This window comes from Piliocolobus tephrosceles, chromosome 3, assembly GCF_002776525.5.
Source record: "Piliocolobus tephrosceles isolate RC106 chromosome 3, ASM277652v3, whole genome shotgun sequence".
NCBI lineage: Eukaryota > Metazoa > Chordata > Mammalia > Primates > Cercopithecidae > Piliocolobus > Piliocolobus tephrosceles.
Genome location: NC_045436.1, coordinates 115,501,967 through 115,525,924, shown reverse-complemented (window position 1 = coordinate 115,525,924; position 23,958 = coordinate 115,501,967). Strand labels below are relative to the sequence as shown.

At 36.9% G+C, this 23,958-nt stretch overlaps 1 protein-coding gene across 3 annotated transcripts; it reads right to left on the bottom strand.

Moving 5' to 3' along the window:
• Positions 1–167: 167 nt before the first annotated feature.
• Positions 168–21,073, bottom strand: LOC111528185 (C-X-C motif chemokine 3-like). 3 transcript variants are annotated; one of them, XM_026446910.1, is made up of 4 exons: positions 20,784–21,073; positions 20,562–20,685; positions 20,364–20,447; positions 168–305 (listed from the first exon to the last, which is right to left on the bottom strand). In XM_026446910.1, the coding sequence occupies exons 1-4, from the start codon at positions 20,881–20,883 to the stop codon at positions 260–262; spliced, it is 354 nt and encodes a 117-aa protein (XP_026302695.1). In that variant the 5' UTR covers positions 20,884–21,073; the 3' UTR covers positions 168–259. The 3 variants fall into 3 exon arrangements, with proteins under 3 accessions (XP_026302695.1, XP_023050638.2, XP_023050639.2); XM_023194870.2 differs by having other exon boundaries at positions 168–302; XM_023194871.2 differs by lacking the exon at positions 168–305 and adding an exon at positions 18,833–19,514.
• Positions 21,074–23,958: the final 2,885 nt, after the last annotated feature.

Below are 23,958 nucleotides of genomic sequence, written 5' to 3'. Positions count from 1 at the left end.
TATGTAAGTACATTAGAGAGGTGGGGAAAAAATAGAAACAAGAGAGAAAATGCATTACAATTTGTTCCAACAGAGTTTTTGATCTCTTCACTCCAAGTATTGTGAGTGAATGTAAAAATATCATTCGATATCTACAAAATGCTATAATTCATCTGTTGTGTCTCACCAAATACCAGGGTTGTCAAGAGATTTCTCACTTGTGCCTTTCTTCATCATTTGATGGTCATGTTGAGTAAAGTGAGTTGCTTCCCTCTGGCAATCATTGCTGATGTTGAGTAAACTTGTTCTGAACCATTGTTATGCTGCTGGGACACACAACATTGGATAATGGCATAAAAGACTAACAGGATGTGGTATAACTTGACGCACTAAATCCTCTGCTAAATCACACTTTTTGTTTTACTCAACTGTCTTCCTCTTTTCATTTGGCATTTCATCTGATTAATCTTACCACTGTTCATGTAATATAAAGGTGTAGCTAGGTCAACACTAGAAAGATTCTGATTGTTATTCTACTTACCCCTTACTCTAAATAAGTATTTTAACAGACAAGAAATATCTTCCTTATCTAAACATTTGTGGCAGAATAAGTTCAATATCTTGGGATTTCTAAATCTCTTTTTTTTTCTTTTTCTTTCATAAACTCACGCTTGCCCGCTACACCTTATCACATATAAAAAACAACAACTAATATTTTATGAGAACTACTTTGTTCCAAGTGTGTTTTATGAATTATCTCTAGCTAATCCTCCCAACAACTATTTTTGCCCATTTTTCTGCATATGATTATAGAGTTTAAGAGAGGTTGAGTGACTTGGCTGAAATCACACAGGAAATTGATGGAGCTGGAGTTCAAAACCAGGCCATCTGACAGCAGAGCCCACATAGGTCATCACTGCCTGCTATTCTTCATTGCTTCTCCTAAGGTCTACTTTGTATGTCCACAGCTTCACCTACCAAGAAGAGGGATGGGAATTTGATCTTTTTCCAAAGACAAGCGGACATGTCAGAGAAGTCCTTGTGCACTTTACACCATCCTGCCTCCCACCTGGTTCTCTGTGCCAAGCTCGTCCACCATCTCCTTTCTCTATATACCATTCATTCATTCCTCAAACTTTTTTTTTTTTTTTTTTTGAGTTTCTACTAATACCAAGCAATGATGACGGCACTGAAGATACAGCAATAAGCCAATCAAAGATTTTCTCTAGAGTAATTATTTTATTGGGGCTGACGATTGACGATTGAATTAATCCTTTCCTGGATTATTTCGATAGCCCTCTAACTTTTCTGTTTGCTACTATTTTTACACCTACTTTTTGGCACAATTAACCCACATAATCTTCAATATTATCTCCTTGTTTTCAGACAACTATTCTTAACATGTCTTCCCAGACCCTGTCTGGCTTTGGCCATCCTGTCTCTCATTCTCATCACGCTCTAGGCTCCTCTTTACTGTCTGCACTGCTGCCACTAACTGGCCTTTCTTCAGTCTCAAGTACACATCTACTTCCTCCTCTGCCCAAGTTTTACCCTTGCTGTATCCTGTTTAGCTGTTCCTTCTTTCACTTAATTAACTCCTACTCATTTTTTTTACCTCAACTCAATCATCACTTCCTTAGAGAAGTCTTCTCTGACTTTTCTGAGTAAGTCAAATACCACCATGGAAGTAGATTATGAAATAGGTTTAGAGACTTATGATCAGAAATTTTTTAAAAGGGAAATAGAATGAAATAGAAAGTGTGAGGGGGTTACAGCTAAGAAGGATAACTATTATCTCATTAATTATTGTTTCTCTGTGTGCTAGAAGGACAACATACCCAACTTGTAATACTTTTACAGAGAGATGAGAGAGAGAGAGACAGAGAGAGAGACAGAGAGAGAGATCATTATTGTCTGATTCTCTCATTAGACTGGAAGCCCCATGAGGTCAGAGGAGTGTGTCTGCTTGCTTTTCATTTAATCCGTAATTTCTCATTTAATTGCTGACTCTCATTTAAGCACTCAAAGCATTTTTGAGGAAAGGAGGAAAGAAAGAAGACAGGTATGGGAATTAACATTTGGAACATGGAAATTTTGCACTGTTACATTTTGTAGCATGACCACACCTAACTTGGCCCATGCAAATTCTGTAGACTTGCCAACATTATATTTGAACACAGTGAGATTTTCCACGATGTTTATTTACTTTTAATAATTCTTTTAAATAAACAAATGCTATTATTGATAAGTTTTAAGTGAAATGCTAAGCTCAGGACATCTGATATTATTGTAAATTGCATTACTTTTTGAATAGAGCTTTAGAAATCCAAGCCTTCCTGAGAACCATGGTAAAAAGAGCCTTATTATTTTTTCTTCTGGAAAATGTATGAGGAATTTAGAAATGATGTCAGAACTAACAAATTGGCATCTTATCTCTGCTTGAGGATACTTCTTTCCCCTGTGAAGCTCTTTTAATCACTGTTTCCAGCCTTTTTTACTCCATCAGTTGTTAGTTTTCTGTTTCAAGGGTCAGGACCCTAACCTAATATTAGTCTCATGAGAAAAGGTAATTAATTAGCTACATAATTGACTATTTCAGTTTTACACTTTGTCTCCTAGGAAGCAGAGATAAATTATAAAACCCTAATAGTCAGTTAAATAGCTAATTAGCTTATTAGCTATTTAACTAAGACTGAAGCATTATCAGTCTCCAAACACTGTTTTCTTGGTTCTACCTCTAGTGCTGGCTCCATTCTCGGGTTCCACATAGCTTCAGGATGTGACCTAAGGCCCCATATTGTCTTGAATTTACTCTGGTGAATTTACTGGTAAAATGCTTCTTTTTTCCAATAAGCTCCCAATCTGTCCCTGAGTCAATCACTGTGATCAGGGGAATGTGATTGTCTGATTGGCTAGACCCAAATCACATACCTGGAGTAAATTCAATGTTTCCGAAAGCACGTAGACTGAGAGTAGAAGACAAGGTAGTTCCTCAGAGGGATATCAAGGTATGTCCACCAGAAGGAAAGTGTATCAAAGACAATATTAACAGTACCTTCTCATATGCTATGCCTGTCTTAAATTGTGCTTCTGCATCCATTTACGATATTGCTTTAGCTGTGTAAATGCTGCTTCACATGCTATATTTTTATTATCTAATTTTACTAAAAGTTTTGTGTGTATCCTGCCACTCCAAGTATACTATAATTTCTTTGTAAGTGGACATTAGGCTATATATTGGGTGATACTTTTAACTGTGATGAGATATTGATTTCTTCAGTATTAAAGTAGGCTCTCTCATTCAGTCCCTAACTTATACCTGTTTTCTTGGGAATTGTATACTATTTTAGATTTTATTATAAATAACATGTAGCTGCCTTGAACATGGAATCAAGTGCTATTTCTGGGAACAGGGATGGAATTTAGTCTCAGAGAGTAGAGAGAAAGTCCTAAGAATAGAAAGAGGAGAGAGATGTTAAATCCCCAGAAAGGATAAGTAACTCAAGTTATAGATTCTTGTTATTATCAAATATACTGTTTTGTAAAAAATGTTAAAATCATGATTCTGATATATAGTGAGAAAGTGTCAAAGATTTAATCAACCCACTAATGAGGAGACTAGAGGGATGATGAAAATTGGTTCAAAGGAAGAGAGGAGATGGGTCTGTGTGTATGTGTGAGCATGTAGATATAAGATATATAGAGATAATAATCAGTGGATAAAAGGATACTGGAAGAAAATTGCAAGGCTAGATAAAAACTGATTCACATCCTACAGGATAATAAAATTGTAACAGTTGAAGTCATCTTTTCTATGGCACAGAAGTAATTTGAAACAATAGTGGATAAAAACAGTTTGTAATGATCAGTCCTCTATAACTTAACATCTAACTTTTCAGACGCTGAACATGATCACTAATAAATAGAAAATCAAACAGAATTGTATCCCCAAGAGAGAGAGATTCAATTTATGTTGTCATGTTAGATAATACTTTAGTATGGCTCTAAAAAGTTATGCAGTAGCTTATTTCCAAATTTAAGAATTTTTTTTCTAACACTGTAAATTAACAATGACATCTAAATGCCTTGTTGAAATGAGGGAGGAAGATAAGGAAGGACTATTTCAGCACAGCAGAAATATTCCAGGAATGAAGACACTTGTGTGCCACAGGGCAGGGTAAGTTGAGGAGGAAGTAATCAGTTCTCAATGACCATGTATTTGGCCTAACTGAATTGATTATATAACTTAGCAATGGGCAAGCTGCTGGAGGACTGGCAGCAGAGTCCTCTTAGGAGGTTGACTTCAAAACTGTATGCCTAGCCACTTGAGCTGGCCTATTACTGGCGGCCAGGGTGGGGGTGTTTGCAAAGGCTTCAAGTTTGCATTCATGACATATACCCCTTAATTTGTCATCTTTGCCATCTATTTCCCAGAGGCTTCCAAAATAAAAGTGGGATGAACTAATCATAGGTGAATGGAAGAAAATATTCAAGGCCAAGGAGAGAGATGGAAGTCCCAGTAATTTTTAAGTTCCATGACCGGGACACCTATTATTGTATCCACAGATAACATCAATCTATTCCTTGTATGTGATAATTTAATAGCTTAGAAACCGGCACCTGTTTCCTTCTAGTTGAAAAAGGAGTTATGTTCTCACGCTAGGTGTGTCGGTATCCGTATGTTGTCTTGGTACTTTCTGCGCTTTCCATTCCTGTTGAAACCTTGGCTAACTTCCTTGTGAGGTTGGGAATTTCCCCCAGGACTTCTAAGGATTCAAGAGCAGATACATAACTCTTTGTGTTATGGCTGGCAGTTATGATAACCATCAGCACACTTCCTTTTTGAAAAATTACTTTCACACATCCATCCTCACAATACATTTTCTTTTTCCTTTTCCTTTTCTTTTCTTTTCTTTTCTTTCTTTTTTTTTTTTTTTTTTTTTGAGATGGAGTCTCACTCTGTGGCCAGGCTAGAGTGCAGTGGCACAATCTCGGCTCACTGCAACTTCCGACTCCTTGGTTCAAGAGATTTTCCTGCCTCAGCCTCCCGAGTAGCTTTGATTACAGCCACGTGCCACCACGCCCAGCTAATTTTTATTTTTTTGAATTTTTATTTTTTTAGAAGAGACGGGGTTTCACTATGTTGGCCAGGATGGTCTCAAACTCTTGACCTCATGATCCACCTGTCTCGGCCTCCCAAAGTGCTGGTATTATAGACGCGAGACAACGTGCCCTGCCACAATACATTCTTAAAGGCTTAAAAGATCTATGAGGGCCACAGCCATATCTGATGTTAGATTAAATTGACTTTGGGTGGGGAAATCCTTAGAACAATCTTTACTGCCTCTTTGAAAATATGGTAAATGCAAAGCTGGCTCTTCTGTTTATCAATATTAATAGTCTTCACAGAAATAATTTGGCTCTCAAATTGCGGAAATATATGATTTTTGTTAATTTTGTTTAAAATTTCTGTGTTTGGGGAGGGGAACGACACACACTGGGGCCTGTCAGAGGGTCGGGGGGCGCAAGGGGAGGAAGAACATCAGGACAAATACATAATGCATGCGGGGCTTAAAACCTAGATGATGAGTTGATAGGTGCAGTAAACCACCATGGCACATGTATACCTATGTAAAAAACCTACACATTCTACATATATATCCTGGAAATTGAAGTAAAATTTTAAAAATTAAATCATTTGTTTTTAAGCAATAGAGTGCTGTAAAGTAAAAAATAAGTAAGGGAACACACAAAAATGGGAATTTCTACAGAAAGTCTGACATCCTGGAACATGAAGATCTTTTCCTATTATCCGTCTCACTCTTTGTGATTTACCTTAGTTTCTCACGATCATTTTGCCATCTTATTCATGTAACAAGACAGTATTAACCTAAAAGAAATTATACTGTTGGGTGTTCCCTTTAAAAGCACAGATGAATAAACAGTACATACAATGTTCTAGGGATTACCCCAGATCTCCTCTTCTTTCAATGTTCCTATAAGCACAAAATTGTCTGTTTTAATGGCAGGTGAATGTGTGGAAGAGGTGAAATAGGCAGTGAAATAGGCAAAAGCACCAGAGATGAAGTGCTAGACATAATAATTGTATACTTCTATTGAGCTCATAAAGAGAAAATGAAATAGCTTCTCCAGAAGTAATATTTTCCAGAACGCTATTCTGGGAATTACTGTAAAGAAAGGCATTATTCCTTAAGGTACTTATTTCCTGTAGGTTCAGTAAATAATGCAAAGCCACACCTGTTTATTCTACCTGCCTAATTTCTTGCTCCACCCAGGCCAAGAAATGTGTGAAGTCTGTTTGCCTTTGAAATGCCTTGAAATGCCTTTGAAATGCTGATCATTTTTATTGCAATACTGAATAGGTCATAGCTAACTGGCCATGTTTTTGGGGGGGGTGAAACCCTTGGTATTATAGTGAAACCAAGAGCAGTGGCCCCAGAAGTCAATAGGCAGGGCTGGTCCATGATTAATCTGTGTCGAGGGGACTTTTCCTCTTCACCCACCTATCTTTTCCAAATGTCTCCATTTTCCTTCTAGCATTTCCTCATACCAAATTTTTTTTTTTTCTCAGAAAAAGACCTGAATTAGGTATTCAGTCATGAATACCTTACTGCGAAATTCGTGTCTGTCTGGGTGGTCGAGCCACTGTATTTAGCATTTTAATCCAAGCGTGTAATAAAGAATCAAGGATAGTTATCTCCACAGAAGAATTTTAGACACAATGAGATTCCTCATTCCTTAAATGAGGAATCTGAGGGGGAAAAGAGCTGAATTTGCATCAGTCTGCTAATAGAAAATTCACATTGCCTATGCTATGAGGTCCCTAGGCTGCTTGTGTAGAGTGTTTTGAAACTTCAATTGCACTGCCTTGTGTCTCAACCATTTTTCAGCCTTGTTCTCAGATATATCAGTATTATTGTTATTAATAAAATTATATTGCATCACTTTTGAGACCAATTTTTTTTTTGTTTAAACCGCTGTACTGAGATATTATTGGCATGCGAACAGCTATACATATGTAAGTATACAACTCAGTGAGTTTGCGGATAAGTGTAGACATGTAAAACCAACATACCACCAGGACGATAAACATCACCATCATCTCCCAAAGTTCCCTCCAGCCCCTTTTTATTGTTATCATTTTGAGGGAGGGGGTAGGGGGTGGGAGTAACAACACTTAACATAAGATCTATGCTCTTAGGAAATTTTAAGCATACAACACAGTATTATTAGCCAGAGGCACTAGGTTATATAGTAGATCTCCAGAACTTAAAACTTCGTATGCTTTGATCATCTCCTCCTTTACCTCTCCTCCAAGGACCTGGCAACCAAAATTCTACTCTCTGCTTCTATGATTTTGACTATTTTGGGTTCCACATATAAGTGTGACCATACAAGATTTGTCTTTCTGTGTCTGACTTACTTCATTTACATGATATACTGTAGGTCTATCTACATTGTTGCAAATAGCAGGATTTCCTCTTTTTTAAAGGCTGAATAACGTTCAATTTTATATAGATATGTATATATACAGATATGTATATATAGATATGTGTAGAGATACATACATAGAGATATGTATATAGATATTTATATATATAGATATGTATATATATGTATGTGTAGGGATATGGGTGTGTATATGCATATTGCAAGTTTTCTTTCTCTATTGATCTACAGATGAATATTTAGGTTGTTTCAATATCTTGGCTATTGTGAATAATGCTGTAATGAACATAGGAGTGCAAATATTTCTTCAGGATGCAATTTTAAATTTCTTAGAGTAAGTCCCAGAGTGCAACTCTTGGGTCATATGGTAGTTCAATTTTTAGTATTTTGAGGAAACTCTACACTGTTTTCCATAATGGCTGTACCGATTTTCATTCATTTTGAACTCCTAACCTTGTGATCCGCCCGCCTCGGCCTCCCAAAGTGCTGGGATTACAGGCATGAGCCATTGCACCTGGCAAATTTGAGAGTTTTTGTAATGAAAGAATATTGAATTTTCCAAAATGATTTTTTTTGCATCCATTAAGATGATCATATAATTTTTATCTTTCATTCTATTAATGTGGAGAATCACATTTATTGATTTTCATGTGTAAAACTATCCTTGCATTTTAGGGAAAAATCCACTTGATTATAATGTATGATTATTTTACTGTGTTGTTGAGTTAAGTTTGCTAATATTTTCTGGAGATTTTTTGCATTTATGTTTATTAGAAATACTGGCCTGAATTTTTGTGTGTGTGTGTTCTTTTTTTGCTTTGGTATCTGACTAATGCTGACCTCATAAAATGAGTTGGGAATTATTTTATCCTCTTCAATTTTTTGCAGAGTTTTGAGAAGGATTGGTATTACTCTTTTTTAAACTTTGGTAGAATTTACCAGTGAAGGCATCTGGTTCTGGGGCTTCTCTTTGTTGAGAGATTTATGATTAGTGATTCAAACATTTTACTTGTTATTGACCCATTCGGATTCTCTATTTCCTTATAATTTAGTCTTTATAGTTTGTATGTTTCTTGGAATTCATCCTTTTTTTCTAGGTTATTCAATTTTTTGTGTATAATTGTTCATAGTAGTCCGTTATGATTCTGTATATTTTTTGTGATATCAGTTGTAATGTCTCTATTTATAGTTTTATTTATTTGAGTCCTCTCTCATTTTTAGTCTAGCTAAAAATTTGTCAATTTGGTTTATTTTCTCAAAACACCAACTCGTGCTTTTATTGGTCTTTTCTATTAGTAAGACTAGAAGACTATTTTCAGGTCTTTGTTTCATTTATTTCTGCTCTAATCTTTGCTACTTCATTTATCTAACTTTAGCTTTGTTTTCTTTTTCTAATTTCTTGAAGTGTAACTTTAGATTGCTTTTTGAGATCTTTGTTTTTTCTTAATGCAGATATTTACAATATAAACTTTCATCTTAGATTTACTTTTGCTGAATATTATAAATTTTGGCATGTTCTGTTCCCATTTTTATTTACTTCAAGATATTTTTATTTTCCTTTTTTTTCATTATTTTACCCACTTGTTGTTCAAGGCTTTGTTGCTTAATTTTTATGTACTTGTGAATTTTTTAAATCTTCTTCATTTTATTGATTTCTAGTTTCATTCCACTATGGTCAGAAAATATACTTAATGTTCTATCCATATTTTTAAACTTGTTAAAACTTTTTTGTGTGTCTGTTTTATAACGTCTGGTCTGGTGGATAGCACCCATAAGTTCCATAGTCTTCCTTATTATTTATTTATTTGTTCGTTTGTTGTTCTTCTGGCTAGGTAATTACAGATGATCTGTTTTTGAATTAACCGATTCTATATTCTGCTTTATGCAGTCTGCTATTGAAACTCTCTAGGAGACTTTTCACTTTCGTCATACTTCAGCTCCAGAGTTTCTGTTTGGCTCTTTATGGGGGGTTCTTTCTCTTTGTTGAGCTTCTAATTTTGTTCAAATATTGCTTTCCTGATTATTTTTAGTTATCTCTCTGTGTGTTATTGGAACTCATTGAGCTAGTATAAGATGGTTATGTTGAATTCTTTGTTAGATAAATTATAGATCTCCGTATTTTAGAACCAGTACTTGTTCTTTATTTTGTTCTTTTGATGCTGTTGTGTTTCCCTAATTCTAGCACAAGGGAAATAGTTTTTGGCCCATCTTGTTTTTTGATATACATTCATCATTAAGTTTAATCATTTCTAACTTTCGTTTTAAAGTGAGAGATACACAACCGTGTCTCTTTCTTGAACATTTGAAAGCCCTTTATGGGGTTATTAATTGGCCCAATTGTAATATCGCTGTGTCTCAGGGAATAGAGAGGCCAAAGGAGATGTAGAGATGGTGAAGGGCCGGTTTGAATAGCCATGACGCTTATCAATTAACTGTCTTATTTGGGTGCAGTTCGTGAAGCCCAAAAATGTTTACAATAGTAACATCAAGGATTAGTGATCACAGATTATCGTAACAGATACAATAATAATGAAAAAGTTCGAAATGTTGCAAGTTACGTCCTCCATTTGGTGGCAACACATTATCAGTGTCAAAAGTTGAATCCACTGTTAGCGTCAATGGAAGCCAGGACTGTATAGCACAACCTCTTCTTTGGTACCCTGCATAACTTCCTTCCTCCCTCTGAAATGTTGGAACTTCTTAAATCCCCTGGAGATCTTCTCCCTATGGGAAGGATTCAGAAGTGATCTAGAAATATGACACTGGCTGTCACTCTGAAGATGTGGACAGGCAGGGTCCAGCCGGCTCATGGGCTCAATGTTTCTTTTCTATTAATAAGACTACAAGACTATTTTCAGGTCTTCATCTCATTTGTTTCTGCTCTAATCTTTGCTACTTCATTTATCTAACTTTAGCTTTGTTTTCTTTTTCTAATTTCTTCAAGTGTAACTTTAGATTGCTTTCTGAGGTCTTTGTTTCTTCTTAAGCAGGTATTCACACTATAAACTTTCATCTTAGATTTGCTTTTGCTGAGTATTATAAGTTTTGGCATGTTCTGTTTCCATTTTTACTTACTTCAAGATATTTTTATTTTCCTTTTTGTTCATTATTTTACCCACTTGTTGTTCAAGACTTTGTTGCTTAATTTTCACGTACTTGCGAATTTTTTAAATCTTCTTCGTGTTATTGATTTCTAGTTTCATTCCACTATGGTCAGAAAATATACTTAATGTTATTTCCATATTTTTATACTTGTTAAAACTTTTATTGTGTCTCTCTTTTATAATGTTCTGGTCTGCTGGATAGCGCCCGTAAGTCCCCTAGTCTTTCTTATTATTTATTTATTTGTTTGTTTGTTTGTTTGTTTGTTTATTGTTCTTCTGGCTGGGTAATTACAAATGATCTGTTTTTGAGTTAACCAAATCTATATTCTGTTTTATGCAGTCTGCTATTGAAACTCTCTAGGAGACTTTTCACTTTAGTCATACTTCAGCTCCAGAGTTTCTGTTTGGCTCTCTATGGGGGGTTCTTTCTCTTTGTTGAGCTTCTAATTTTGTTCAAATATTGCTTTCCTGATTATTTTTAGTTGTCTCTCTGTGTGTTATTGGAACTCATTGAGCTAGTATAAGATGGTTATTTTGAATTCTTTGTTAGACAATTTATAGATCTCCATATTTTAGAACCAGTTACTTGTTCTTTATTTTGTTCTTTTGATGCTGTTGTGTATCCCTAATTCTAGGACAGGGGCATAGGTTTTGGCCTATCCTAGTTTTTGATATACATTCATCATTAAGTTTAATCATTTCTAGCTTTTGGTTTAAGGTGAGAGATACACAACCTTGTCTTTCCTTGAACATTTGGAAGCCCTCATAGGGTTATTAATTGGCCCAATTGTAATATCGCTGTGTCTCAGGGAATAGAGAGGCCAAAGGAGGTGTAGAGATGGTGAAGGGCCATTTTGAATAGCCATGACATTTATCAATTAACTGTCGTATTTGGGTGCAGTTCGTGAATCCCAAAAAGGATTACAATAGCAGCATCAAGGTTTAGTGATCACAGATTATCATAACAGATATGAAAATAATGGAAAAAAGTTCGATATGTTGCAAGTTACCAAAATGTGACACTGGGATACAAAATGAACACATGTTGTGGTAAAAATGTCGTCGATAGACTTGTTCAATACCGGGTTGTCAGGAATCCTCAATTTGTAAACAATACAGTGTCTACAAACCAATTAAGTAAAGTGCAACAAAAAAAGGTCTGCCTGTATTGTGCTCCAGGGTAGGAATTTCCACCTCAGTAATTATTGGTAGATGACATATAATCTGTTATCGCCTTTGATTTTCATTGGTACCAAAGAAGTAAAATACCAATACGTATTAAACACCACACACAATTTTTATAAATATGATAGATTTAACTTTTTCCATATTACCTAAGCTGACTGACTTGGGGAAAAAACTATTGTACATGGAAATGAACTTTGGCTAAACAGAACCCCGTATTACAATATTTTTGTTTTAGCTTGTTTCTTTTTTTTTTTTGTTCTTAGAAGGAAACAGAATGAATTTTTTGGTGTTTCGTACAATTACTGGATTTTTTCTGATTTCAGTTTCAGCAATTTTAACTGCAAAATGTGAATAAAATTAAAGATGGCTCATCTTGATTATGACAAAAGATGTATAAGTAACCTAATTTCTGAATTTACATTTTGTTTTTCACCTATTGATCATCAGTACTGTCCTATGGGAAACACACACACACACACACACACACACACATACACACACACACACAGAAATTTGAAGGAAAATTAATTTGTTTTAAAAAGGAAAAAATGAAAGATAATCTTGTTTATAACATATGTGACTAACTCTTTGGTAACTGAGAACTTGTTATTTAATTTTTCTGAGATTCTTAGTTGGAAATACTTTGTTTTCTTGAAATAATCAGTGGCTCAGAAATATCACAGCAATTCCTTTAACATCAAAAATATGACTTCAATTTTCTAATTTTGGATGTACAACTGCATACCTACTTAATGGAGAAAAATTACTAAGTGCAGGAAAGATTAAGAGATTATTTAAATTATTTTAAGGTTAGTCTAAGGAAAATACCTTAGCAGATAGGTGCTTCTTTCTTCAGCATTTTGTTGGATGTATAGCTGAAACATTTTACCTATTTACAAGATGCTGAGTGAACATAGTTATAACAAATAACTCTTTGATGTAAAAGGCAATGTTCAAAGTCCTTAACATATATATAAAATGCACTTAATCCTTTCAAACACCCAAGGAAGTGGTTACCAGGTTTTTCCCCGTATTACAATTTACAAGGAAATGAAGGGGCAGGGAATTTATGCAACTCATCTGTTTCACAGTTAATATTTCAGAATTTGAGCTCCATGCAGTATGGCTTTAACCACTACACAGTTAAAAAACAAAATTTCTGAGATAGGTGATTGAGAGCTTTAGGAGAGCAATTTTTTAAATGTTTGTTGTTCTTATGGTTAAATAGCTCAACTTTCTTTCCCAAAATATAGAAAATTGCTCAAATTATTTCACTAATGGAAACAACTGTTGTGCCACTAAAATGATATACTTAAAGTTAATGAAGTCTGCATCTATTTATCTATCTGTGCGCTATTCCAAGTCAATGTATTTCACCTTCAAAATCATGTCAGTGGAAATTCATTCTGGACCTTAGGATCTTGCAAGAAGTGGGAGTAGGCATCTTGGTTGGCTCTTAGTTGCTGAGATAAGGATTATAGTTTTCTGCTGACCCAGTTTGGACACTTTATCATGTTTTAAAAAATAAAATTCTTTACCTTCAGCATTAATAGGAAGCTGTTCAGATCTGTACTCTCCTTATTACTTAAGAAAAAAGAAAATATTTGCTATAATGACTTCCATATCAAACCAAAATATTGGCATAAGCAAATACTTAGGATAAATAGACCATCAAAAAATTTACAGTGGTAGCCAAAGGGATAAAATATTTCAAGAATCCACTTTGTAGAATGATCTATAGCTATGCCTAAGACTTTCATAATAAACATTAGTTGCTTATGTAATGAAGTGTAAAAGAAGATTTTTCTCACCTTTAATATATCTGTTCTCATAATTCAGTTTCTAATGGCCCTATATTGATTTTTCAGAACACTAAGAAAGCAATGATGTTCTACCAATATAATCCAGTTCTTTCTTGTTTTAATGAGTGCCTCCCCCATCCAAAGACTCATTGTATCAGCTGAATAACAGCTCTATATGCCCAAACATTAAACTTATGGAAACTCCAGTTTTAAATGAATAGAGTCATCGCTAAAATAAAAGTATTGGTTTCTAAATCCATTTTGAACTAACATATTTATTGTATCCTGCACCTTTGATTGGCAGTATCTAATATGCCTTTAAAATCCAGAGCTGCTTCTGTATCCTAAGTACGAATGAAACAGCAGGAATGGGCAGGCAGTATAGTGCTGTTCTAACCATGCTTGCCTTGGGGAAGTGTGCTTTACAACTGTGCTTGGGGAACTGTGCCTTGGGGAACTTGCCTCAGAGAACTGTGCCTTGGGGAACTGTGCTCAACTCTATTTTGTTGCCATTACTACCACTATTGATGCAGATGTCTGAAAGTGGCATTAAATCTCTGGATGCCTCCACTTGGTCATTCCAGAACATTTCATCAAGTGAAAATGTCATCCACTTGGCCTAGCCTTTAGTACATTTGTCCACTCTGCCTGGTTTGAGTCCCTTCTACATTCTGATAATAGAATCCTGGCTTTCCTTCGGAAACTATCTCCCCTTCCTTCCAGTCTGGGTGGTTCAGATAGGCTGACTCTACCCTAAAGTTCCAGGAGTGAGCTGACATCCCAAAGTAGTAATGGCCATTCCTTTCAACCCTGAGCCACCCTGACAGCTCAGAGGTAGACAAATGATCTAATAAGCCTGGCCAAGCCAGAAAAATTCCCTGAGACCACTTTGGCAGAAAATGGCTGGAAAAATCGTCCCTTGCTTCCTGCTGGGTTATAGCTTGGAGTTTTGCCAGTGCTTTGCATAAAGTAAAGCCAGCACAGAGAAAGGCAGCTAGACCTGCAGTGAGACTGGTTATTGAAGAGAATTTTTGGACTCTAGGATCCAGGTTTATCTCATCTACACAGGAGTCAAAGTAAATGCTACTCTCTATTTCAAAGTGTTGTTATGATGAATGTGTCAATATTTATAAAACACCAATATATTTCATAAGGAAATGAAATAATTCTCATTTTAATTAAGCCAGTTTGAGTTTTTTTTTTTTTTTTTTTTTTTTTTTTTTAACTGACTGTTCTGACGGCTTGAGTTATCTTTCTAACCAGAAGGGCTTTTCAACTTGAATTTAATTCCTCTCTTCATTCGATTCAACATTTTTATTGATCATTTTCCCAGCATTGTAACACAGGAATGAAATTAGGTGCCATAGGTACAAAGACAATTGATACAGAATCTGCTACCTTCTAACTCTCAACACCATACAAGAGAAGAATGTACAAATAGAAGATTTTAGAAGAGCCTGGTGAATACCATGGCAAACTATGCACAAAGTATTAGAGGCAAGGATGAGTATCTCGTACAGCTCTTACAGGTTAATGAGTGGGTTTGTGAGAGGTGTTACAGAGGTTTTCCTACAAGAGGTGGTTATTTATGTGAGTTTTAAAGGCTGGAGAGTTTTCTAGTAGGTGGGACAGTACTGAGGAATGGAAAACGGTCCAGTAGGAGACAATCAAGCAATTAAAGGCATGAAAATTGGAAAGTGCATGGAAGTCCTAGAAGCAGCAAGTGACTCAGGTAGATGGAGTTCATCCTGTGGGCAGGGAGAGGAGAGCAAATGAGGCAGGAGTGGAGATCAGGATTCCACATGGGAGGCCGTGTGCCCATAGGATCCTGCTTGCCTGTCAGTTTGGATGTTGCCATCACTGCGAAGCTTTTACGTGTATCTCATGGTGCTTTCATCTCCCTTGTGGACAGATTCCTTTATTGAGTATCTACCATAGGAAGAGTGGGAAGTCAAGAGTAACCTACAGGTTCAAGGCATGTGTAGAAAATAAGGCATGGTGGATGTTAAATTCAAAAGACATTCACAAGATGCATACAACACAATAGGGATTGTGATCAGTTTTGTAAAAGGTAGTGGATAAAGACACACTTCAAACATGAAATTCTTCTTTGATACTTAACTTGCACACTTCCTTCTGCAACATTGCTAGTCTTCTAATTCTACAGTAAAGACATCCTGATGATTTCAACAATCTCTAACTATTTAAGTTTATTGGCAATAACACCAAGCACCATCTAATATATAGATGAGAACATCATTCCAAAACTTTAAAAAATTAGCTTTTAGTATAAGCTTTATATTTGCCTTTTCTTAAGATTGTCGTTTCAACTTTTGTGGAAAGTATTGAGTAATTAAATTACATTATGCTCATATCATGTAATCCAAGAAATACAGGGATGCCAACATTACAAAAGAATGTGTCAGAAAAAAAATACAGGAAATAAGCAAAAATCTCTATGGAAACATTTTTATCATACTAGATGATTATATTGGTCACGATGATGACTCTGGTATTATTATAGAAGTACAATGTAGGAAGTTGAGATGAGTTATAAACCACAGCAAACATATCACACACAGTGTATGAATACATAGTTCAGCTAGGACAGTTACAAATCATCCTAAAAATTTTTGATGATCAGAAAATGACTTCTGTAATGTTTTAACATTTTGAAATATTTTTATACATTCTTTATGACTCATCTATGTTCTCTTTGGAAAGACAAATGTGATTTATGCAATTGCTGGGTAAATTGCCAATATATGTCAGTCAAACCAAGTTGGTTGATTACGTTGCTTAACTCTTCTATACTGCTACTGAATGTGTACTGCTTTGCATATTAAGTGTTGAAAGAGTTTCTTAGAATCCGTAACCATGATTATATATCGTTCTATTGCTCTTTTATGATCTCTTCGTTTTGCTTTATGTGTATGTGTGAATTTTTTTTTTCTTTTAGAGACAGGGCCTTGCTCTGCCACCCAGGCTGCAGTGAGGTGGCACGATCATAGCTCACTGCAGCCTCGAACTCCTGGGCTCAATTGATTATCCCACCTCAGCCTCACAAATAGTTTATATGTTTTGATAAAGTTTTTCTAAGTTTATGAGAGCTTAGGAATGTTGGTCTCTTGTTGACTTAACCCCTTTTTATTTTTAAATGGTCTTTTTTTATCTCCAAGACTATTTCTTTCCTTAAGGCATAATATATTAATTAGGCCTTCATTAGCAGTGAATTTTTGATAAATATACTTATTATTTATATGAAGAGCATACTCATAGTTTTTAAGTAATAAATATATGAATATATCCAGGTCAGGTTTCAATATATTAATATAGCCATGTCAGCCCATTTTTACATGATGTAACACTATTAATTCTTCTCATTTCAAGGAACCTGGTGTCCAATTTTTCACTGTTATAGTATTTTTATAATTCACACACAATTACCATACATATTGACGAAGTACATAGTAATATTTCTATATATAATGTATACTGATCAAATCAGGGTAATTAGCATATCCATAATTTCAAATATTTGTTCTTTATTTGTGTGGGAACTTCTGATATCCTTCTAGTTGTTTGAAACTATATATTACTTTTAACTATAGTTATTCTACAGTGGTATAAAACACTAGAACTTTTTCCTCATATCCAGATATAATTTAAAGTGTGCCTCTTTTAAGAAACGTAAACATGTCATATCTAGGTAGTCTGATAATCTTTGACTTTTAATTGCAGTGTTTATTCTGTTTAAATTTACTATAATTCTTAATATACTTGTATCTAAGTCTACTATCTGCTATTGTATTTGTCCTATCTTTTGAACCATAAACTTTTAAATTTGGAATAATTTCAGATTCACAAAACATTTGTGTGGGCACCGAGAGTTTCTATATCTGACCTTTAGCTCAGTGTCCCCTATGGTTGACATCTTACATAATTATAGTACATTTGACAAAACTAAGAAATTAACATTGGTACGTTACTGTTAACTAAACTCTTATCTTTATTCAGATTTCCTAAATTTTCCAATAACGTCCTTTTTTCTCTTCTAGGATCCAGTTCAACATACCACATTGTATTTAGTCCCCATATCACTTTTGTCTCCTCTAATCTGTGACAAGTTATTGTTTTTGTCTTGTTTTTCATGACCCTGACAGTGTTGAAGAGAACTTATGAGGAGTTTTGTAAAATGTCCCTCAGTTCAGATTTTCATGATGTCCTTGTTATGATTATACAAAGGTTATGCATTTTCTGGAAGCACTTAAACGGAGTAGAAATGCCCTTCCATCACATTATATCAGCAGGTGAGTAATACTCACATGCCATAACTGGTGACAACAACCTTGATCACCTGGTGAAGATTGTCTGCCAAATTTCTCCACTGTAATTGTTTTCCCTTTTTCTTAGTCTTTTCTTTGGAAGGCAGTCACTAAGTCTAGCTACATGTACTTGGAGAGGGGAATTAGGCTTCACCTTCATGAAGGAAGAGACTATACTCATATTATTAGCAATTCTTCTGTAAAGCTGTGTCTCTTCTCCCCTTGATCCATGTGTTGGTTTATTCGTGCATTTCTGTCTTCTTTTGTATTATTCGGGTATTTTCTATTATACTATTTTATGTCCTTTTCAGATTAAGTCCAAAATTATGCATTTTCCTTTGAGTTGCTGCCCTACAAATTACAATATTTGTTGTTGCTACAATTTTTTCCTAATACTTTCTCTAATAATAGAAAAGACATGTTATAGTCTAAACCCACTTATCTCCCAACCTGTCTTTTGTGCTGTTTTTGTCATATATTTTACATTACAGTATCTCAAAAGGTCATTATTATTCTTTAAATATCACAATTTTTTTTTTTTTTAGTTCTATGCAGAATCACTTTTTCTACCTTTTGCTCCCAACTGCATTAAACGGAAAAGAATTGCGTAAGTGTTTGAAAAACCACTTCTGAAAGCATCTAGCAGATTTAGCAGAGGCCCACGTTAAAATATCAGTAACATTCAAAAGTTTGTAAAGAACTAATTTTGAGTAACAAATTGGTCAGTGTGAAAAACACTACATGTTATAAAAAATTAGAATTATCAAAGCGGTTGGGGGGTAGTGTGTACTTTCTAAAAGCATCAGATAGTCTGTTTTGAATAAGAGAAATACAAGGGAAATGCCAGCTAGAAGCAGGCACAGATTTAGATAGAACCTGCAGTCTAACTGTATAACACCTTGGGCGCCTGGGAAGAACTAAAGGTCAAGAAGAAGCTTTTGAAAAACCACACAAGCACTTTTTTCATAAAACTTTTATTATCATGTCATTTGTAAAAATGTAACAGTAATAGTAACTTCTCTTTTCCAAGGCAAAGAGAAACACTGCAGAATGGACATTAAACAAGGCATTATGCCTTACAAGTGAGACATAAAATGTCCAAGGGAAACTTCAGCGTAAAAATGCTAAACACATAATGTGAAGTAATTTCAATACATAACAACTGACATTCTTTTTTTAAAAAAAGTATAAAAATATAGATGTGCACGGACATTCCCTTACCCTAAAAGTGATCCACTCATTGCTTACATTCCAAACCCCGCCCTCCAATTCCCCACCCTATCATTTATCAAGGTGCCTGACACATTATGGTCTCCCACTAAATAGTAGTTTAATGACACATTTAAAACCCATCATATTCCAATTAAATAATCAGGACTGAGCTCTGTTTGATGAAACACACTCATATCTCTAAATAACAACATGTAAAATATTAAAATACAAGCTTTCAAAAATAAATAAATACATAAATAAGTAGAACCCTCATAAGAAATAGTCAAACACATTAAGTCCTTTCCAGGTGTCCCTAGAAAGCAGCTGTTCTCTTTTTCATTTTCAACTCTGGTAAGGGCAGGGACCATCCTGCAGGAAGTGTCAATGTTAGGCTGATAAGCTTCTTACTTCACTCCAGTCAGTTGGTGCTACCCCTGTGATGAGAAAAGGGTTACTGTTGCAGGTGCTAAGGAAGGCTGCTCTTCTGTCACTCTGGTGGCTGAAGTTGCTTAGAGGGATGTCCCCATGCAAACTCTCACCCAGCCCTCCACTCAGGGAAGGTCTGCCTGTAACCACTGCCCTCTATAGCAGAAAACTTGCACTCCTGAATGCTACCTTTTTTTTTTTTTTTTTTTTTTTTTTGAAGAAAGAGGTGGCTGTGGACTCAACTAGATTCTTGGTTTGAAAAGCCAAAACATATTGGTCACTGATTATCACATTGGGTTAGAAATTCCCATTCATGACCTCCCTTAAGCTGCACACAACTTTATGAAATAACTATCATTACCTACCCTATTTTGCTAAAGCTCAAAGAGATTAAATAAGGTTGACAGGACTCCTAGCCTTAAAGTCACTTGGGGTGTCAATGCAAAGTTTCTGCTCTTCACCAAGAAGGCTGAGAGGCCAGAAGTGCCCAAACCAGACATTACATTTTTCAGGTCTGAAACCCATTAGGGACTGACACAAACATCCTCCCAAAACAGGCAGGGGGCTTTTTAGCATTGTTAGTCAAATCTACTTGGTATTCTAGAAAGGCACATTTACCCTCACTTATTTCAGTAGGGGTTAGGCCTGGGAATGGAGGGCACTGAAATACTGAAATATCCTCTGGCACCAGAGCAGACTAATAACCTTAATGGCCACTTTAATTGTGAAAATAATAATTACAATTTCTAGTCCTTCAGCTAACTCCTGGATTTCCCTGGTTATATTTTTAGGGGACAGATGCCAGTATTTCTGACCAACGGCTTCTGTCGCCTGTGTACATAGAAATTGCAACTCACTTGTTCAGTATCTTTTGGATGATTTTCTGAACCATGGGGGATGCGGGGCTGAGACAAGCTTTCTGCCCATTCTTGAGTGTGGCTCTGCAGAGAGAAGGGAATTCCATGAGGCAGGAGGTCGGACTGGGCACAGGGTTTGGGGCAGCGGGACAGTGGAGGACCCCGGCGGTGACAGTGGCAGCGCGGGGAGGGACTTACATGACTTCGGTTTCAGCGCAGTGGGGTCCTGGGGCCTTCACAGTCACACTTTGGATGTTCTTGGGGTGAATTCCCTGCAGGGTCTGCAAGCACTGGCAGCGCAGTTCAGCGGCCACGGGCGCTCCTAGGGAAGAAGAGACTCGCTGATTGAGCGGGGCTGTTGGTGCGGGGCGCCCACCCCAGCAGCGTCCGTCCCGGGGACCCCAGGACGACGGGACCCACCTGCTGCGCGCTGTCCAGAGGCCACCAGGAGCAGGAGCAGCAGCGCCACCCCCAGGAGCCGGGGATTGCTGGGAGCTGCGGAGAGCGCGGCGAGGGCCATGGGGCTCAGCAGACGGGTCGGGAGGCTGTGCGAGAAGCGGGAGAGCTGGCGGGGAGGTGACTGCGACCCGAGCTCTGTGGCTTCGCCAGATCGGCGAACTCTTTTTATACAAAGTTGAGACTGGAAAGCCCGGAGCGGCCGCGCCAGGGAAATTCCCGGAGCTCCAGATCGATCCCGAGTCCTGAAGGAAGGCGACGGCCCCGCCTCCGGGGTGGAGTGGGGTATGGGTGGTGGGGGGGCCACTGGTGTTGCCTGCGCCCTGCCCTCCAGAGTAACTCTAGTGGTCTCTGTGAATTTGGGATATTCACTTTCTGCCCCAAATTCCTAGAGGGGCGGTGAGGAAACCTCGCTGGAGACAGTCTGTGAGGGGGACCTTGGGTCCCTGATGACCCCCGCGTGTGGGGTAGGGTTGGAGGAAAGAGCTGGGGGGACCCCTGAGAACCAGGACAGGAAAGGCACGACTTCTTTAGAGGAAGAGAGCTTTGTCTCCTCAGTTATCAGATTTGCTGGGAATCCGGAGATAGGTGAGTTTTACCTCAGCTATCCTCTCTCCATATGGTGTATCCTCTATGTTAACCTCCCTGTCTCTGCCTCTCTCATTTTCGGTTTAGTGTATTTCATGTACATCTAACATCAGTGCTCTCTGTGAAAATACAGCCATCATCTCGGATTCCAGAGAAGAATGTTCTGCTTGTTCCTTTTTTGCATATTCTCTAATCACACTTAGAACATCTTCTTTATGTCCTCCATTTGGTGGCAACAGATTATCAGTATCAAAAGTTGAATCCAGTGTTAGTGTCAGTGGAAGCCAGGGCTGTATAGAATGACCTTTTCTTTGGTATCCTGCATAACTTCCTTCCTCCCTCTGAAATGTTGGAACTTGTTAAATCCCCTGGATATCTTCTCCCTGTGGGAGGGATTCAGATTTGATCTAGAAATATGACACTGTCACTCTGAAGCTGTGGAGGGGCTGGGTCCAGCAGGCTCATGGGCTCAATGTTTCTGGTTCTGTCTTTGCAAATGACACTGGAGAGTAGGTACCTGGTGTGCAAACCCCATTCCCACTGAAGGAGCAAACAGCTGCCTGCTGATGATATTTAAACACCAGATCACACAAAAAATCACATTCCATTTACTGTAGAACTTTCTGGTCTTCAGTGTTGGGCCCTCCTTCTGTGCAAACATTAACAGGGCTCTTTTTTCTCTCGTCTGGAATTTCAATCTTTTAACCTGGCCCTTTTGTCCCGTTTTCTACAGTTTTAGATAATTAATTTTGAATCATCATTAGATTTTAGAGGGTTTAAATGTGGTTCTACAAGTTGCTCTCAGACCTCTCTGAGATGTGGAGTAGGATGGAGGAGAGGAGACAGGAGTGGCATCTGCTTGAAGCACAGGGCTCTACACAGCCCAGCTCAAGTGGTAAGAGTCCTTGCCCCTAACCACAGAGCATGCAACTCTGCTGCCCGTATTTAGTTGCAGAGTATCACCTGCAAGTTGTTAAACCTCTCTGTGCCTAGCCCAAGGTGGTTATAAGAAATGAGTTAAGATTTGTAAGGGACATCATGAATTAAGTCCATGAATTTATGGTTGTTAAATATATAAAATGGACTATTTTCATTTTTAAAAGGCTATTTCTTTCCTGACATTGCCTAAACTAAAACTCAACCTGCTATGAATTCTATAAAGGAAAAGGAAGAATCTAATGGAAAGTTTTACTCCCCAGTGTTTTTCGTGTTTAAAATTTTCTGTATCCCTTACTGCCACCCAACTGTCCCTAACTGTCCCTAACTGATATAAAGCAGTGTGAGTCCTTAAGAAATCAAAACAGAACCTAGAAAGAAGAATGTTCATATAAACACCAAAAGCCCAGTTTCCAAAATGGACTTGTAGTTACTGGTGCTCACGGGTATCTTCGATGTCATTACAATAATCTTGGGCAAAGGATAGAAAGGTGTGCTAAAATGTCCTGTTAATTTAAAATGGACACTATAGGTAATATACATGCTCCATTCTCTTTCAGTGATTTTCTCTCTCACATCTTGCTGACTACTTAAATTCCTTGAGGAAACTGGAAACGTGACAGCTCATTGCCGTGTGGTAGTTTGGACAGGATCCTGGACAGAAAGAAGACATTAATGAAAAAACTGGTGAAACCCAACTTAGTCTGGAGTTTAATTAAAAGTAACGTGTCATTGGCGGTTTCTTACCTTTGACAGGTGTTCCGTGGTGTTGTAAATGGTTCACTGTCGAGGAAGCAGGATGTAGGGCACACAGACACTGTATGATCTTTGCCATGTTTGTAAATTGACAATTTTTCCAAAATAAATTCATTTATTTCTCAGTTTATTTTTCTAAATCCATTTAGAATACCACCAAAATGAAATTATGGCACGTGCAAGTTTTACCTGCTAGCTTTCTAGACAGGAAATTGAATTTTTATTTAGTATATATTTGTTCTAATATGAAAACTCAAAATATCTGTTGCCTCAGTTTGGACACTTCATCGTGCTTCATAGAGTTAAATACTTTGCCTTCAGCATTATGTTGTCCAGATCTCTCCACTAGTTCTTATAACTGAAGAAAATAAGAAAGTGTTTGCTATCATGGTCTCCAGACCCAACACAAGGAGAGCGGCAAGAGAATAAAACGAATGAAACATGTCAAGACGCAGTGGACGTTTGCAGGTTATGCAGAACTTGACTCCTGAGGAAAATGTCATCAAAATCACTTATTTTTGTAAATGAAGTGTAAAGGAGAGGATTTGTTGTTGGTGGTGCTGGTGGTATTTTTCCCTATATGCCACTTGTATCAATGAGATCTTTATAAGCCAAAGCTTATAATGCTGTTGACTACAAAAATAAATTGTCTTGTTAGAACAAGTGTTTCTCCAAGCCTAATTTCTGTTCAAGAGTTGAATGCCAGGATTTTATGCAGTCTTTAAACTTATTCAAGCAACAATTCTTAAAGAAATGGAAGAATCTTTAAAAATGGAAGCTTTGGTGGCTAAATTCCATTTGCCCTGTAATCATTATGGAACCTTACACAACTGGCATACAGTCAAATCTCGGTGCTCAC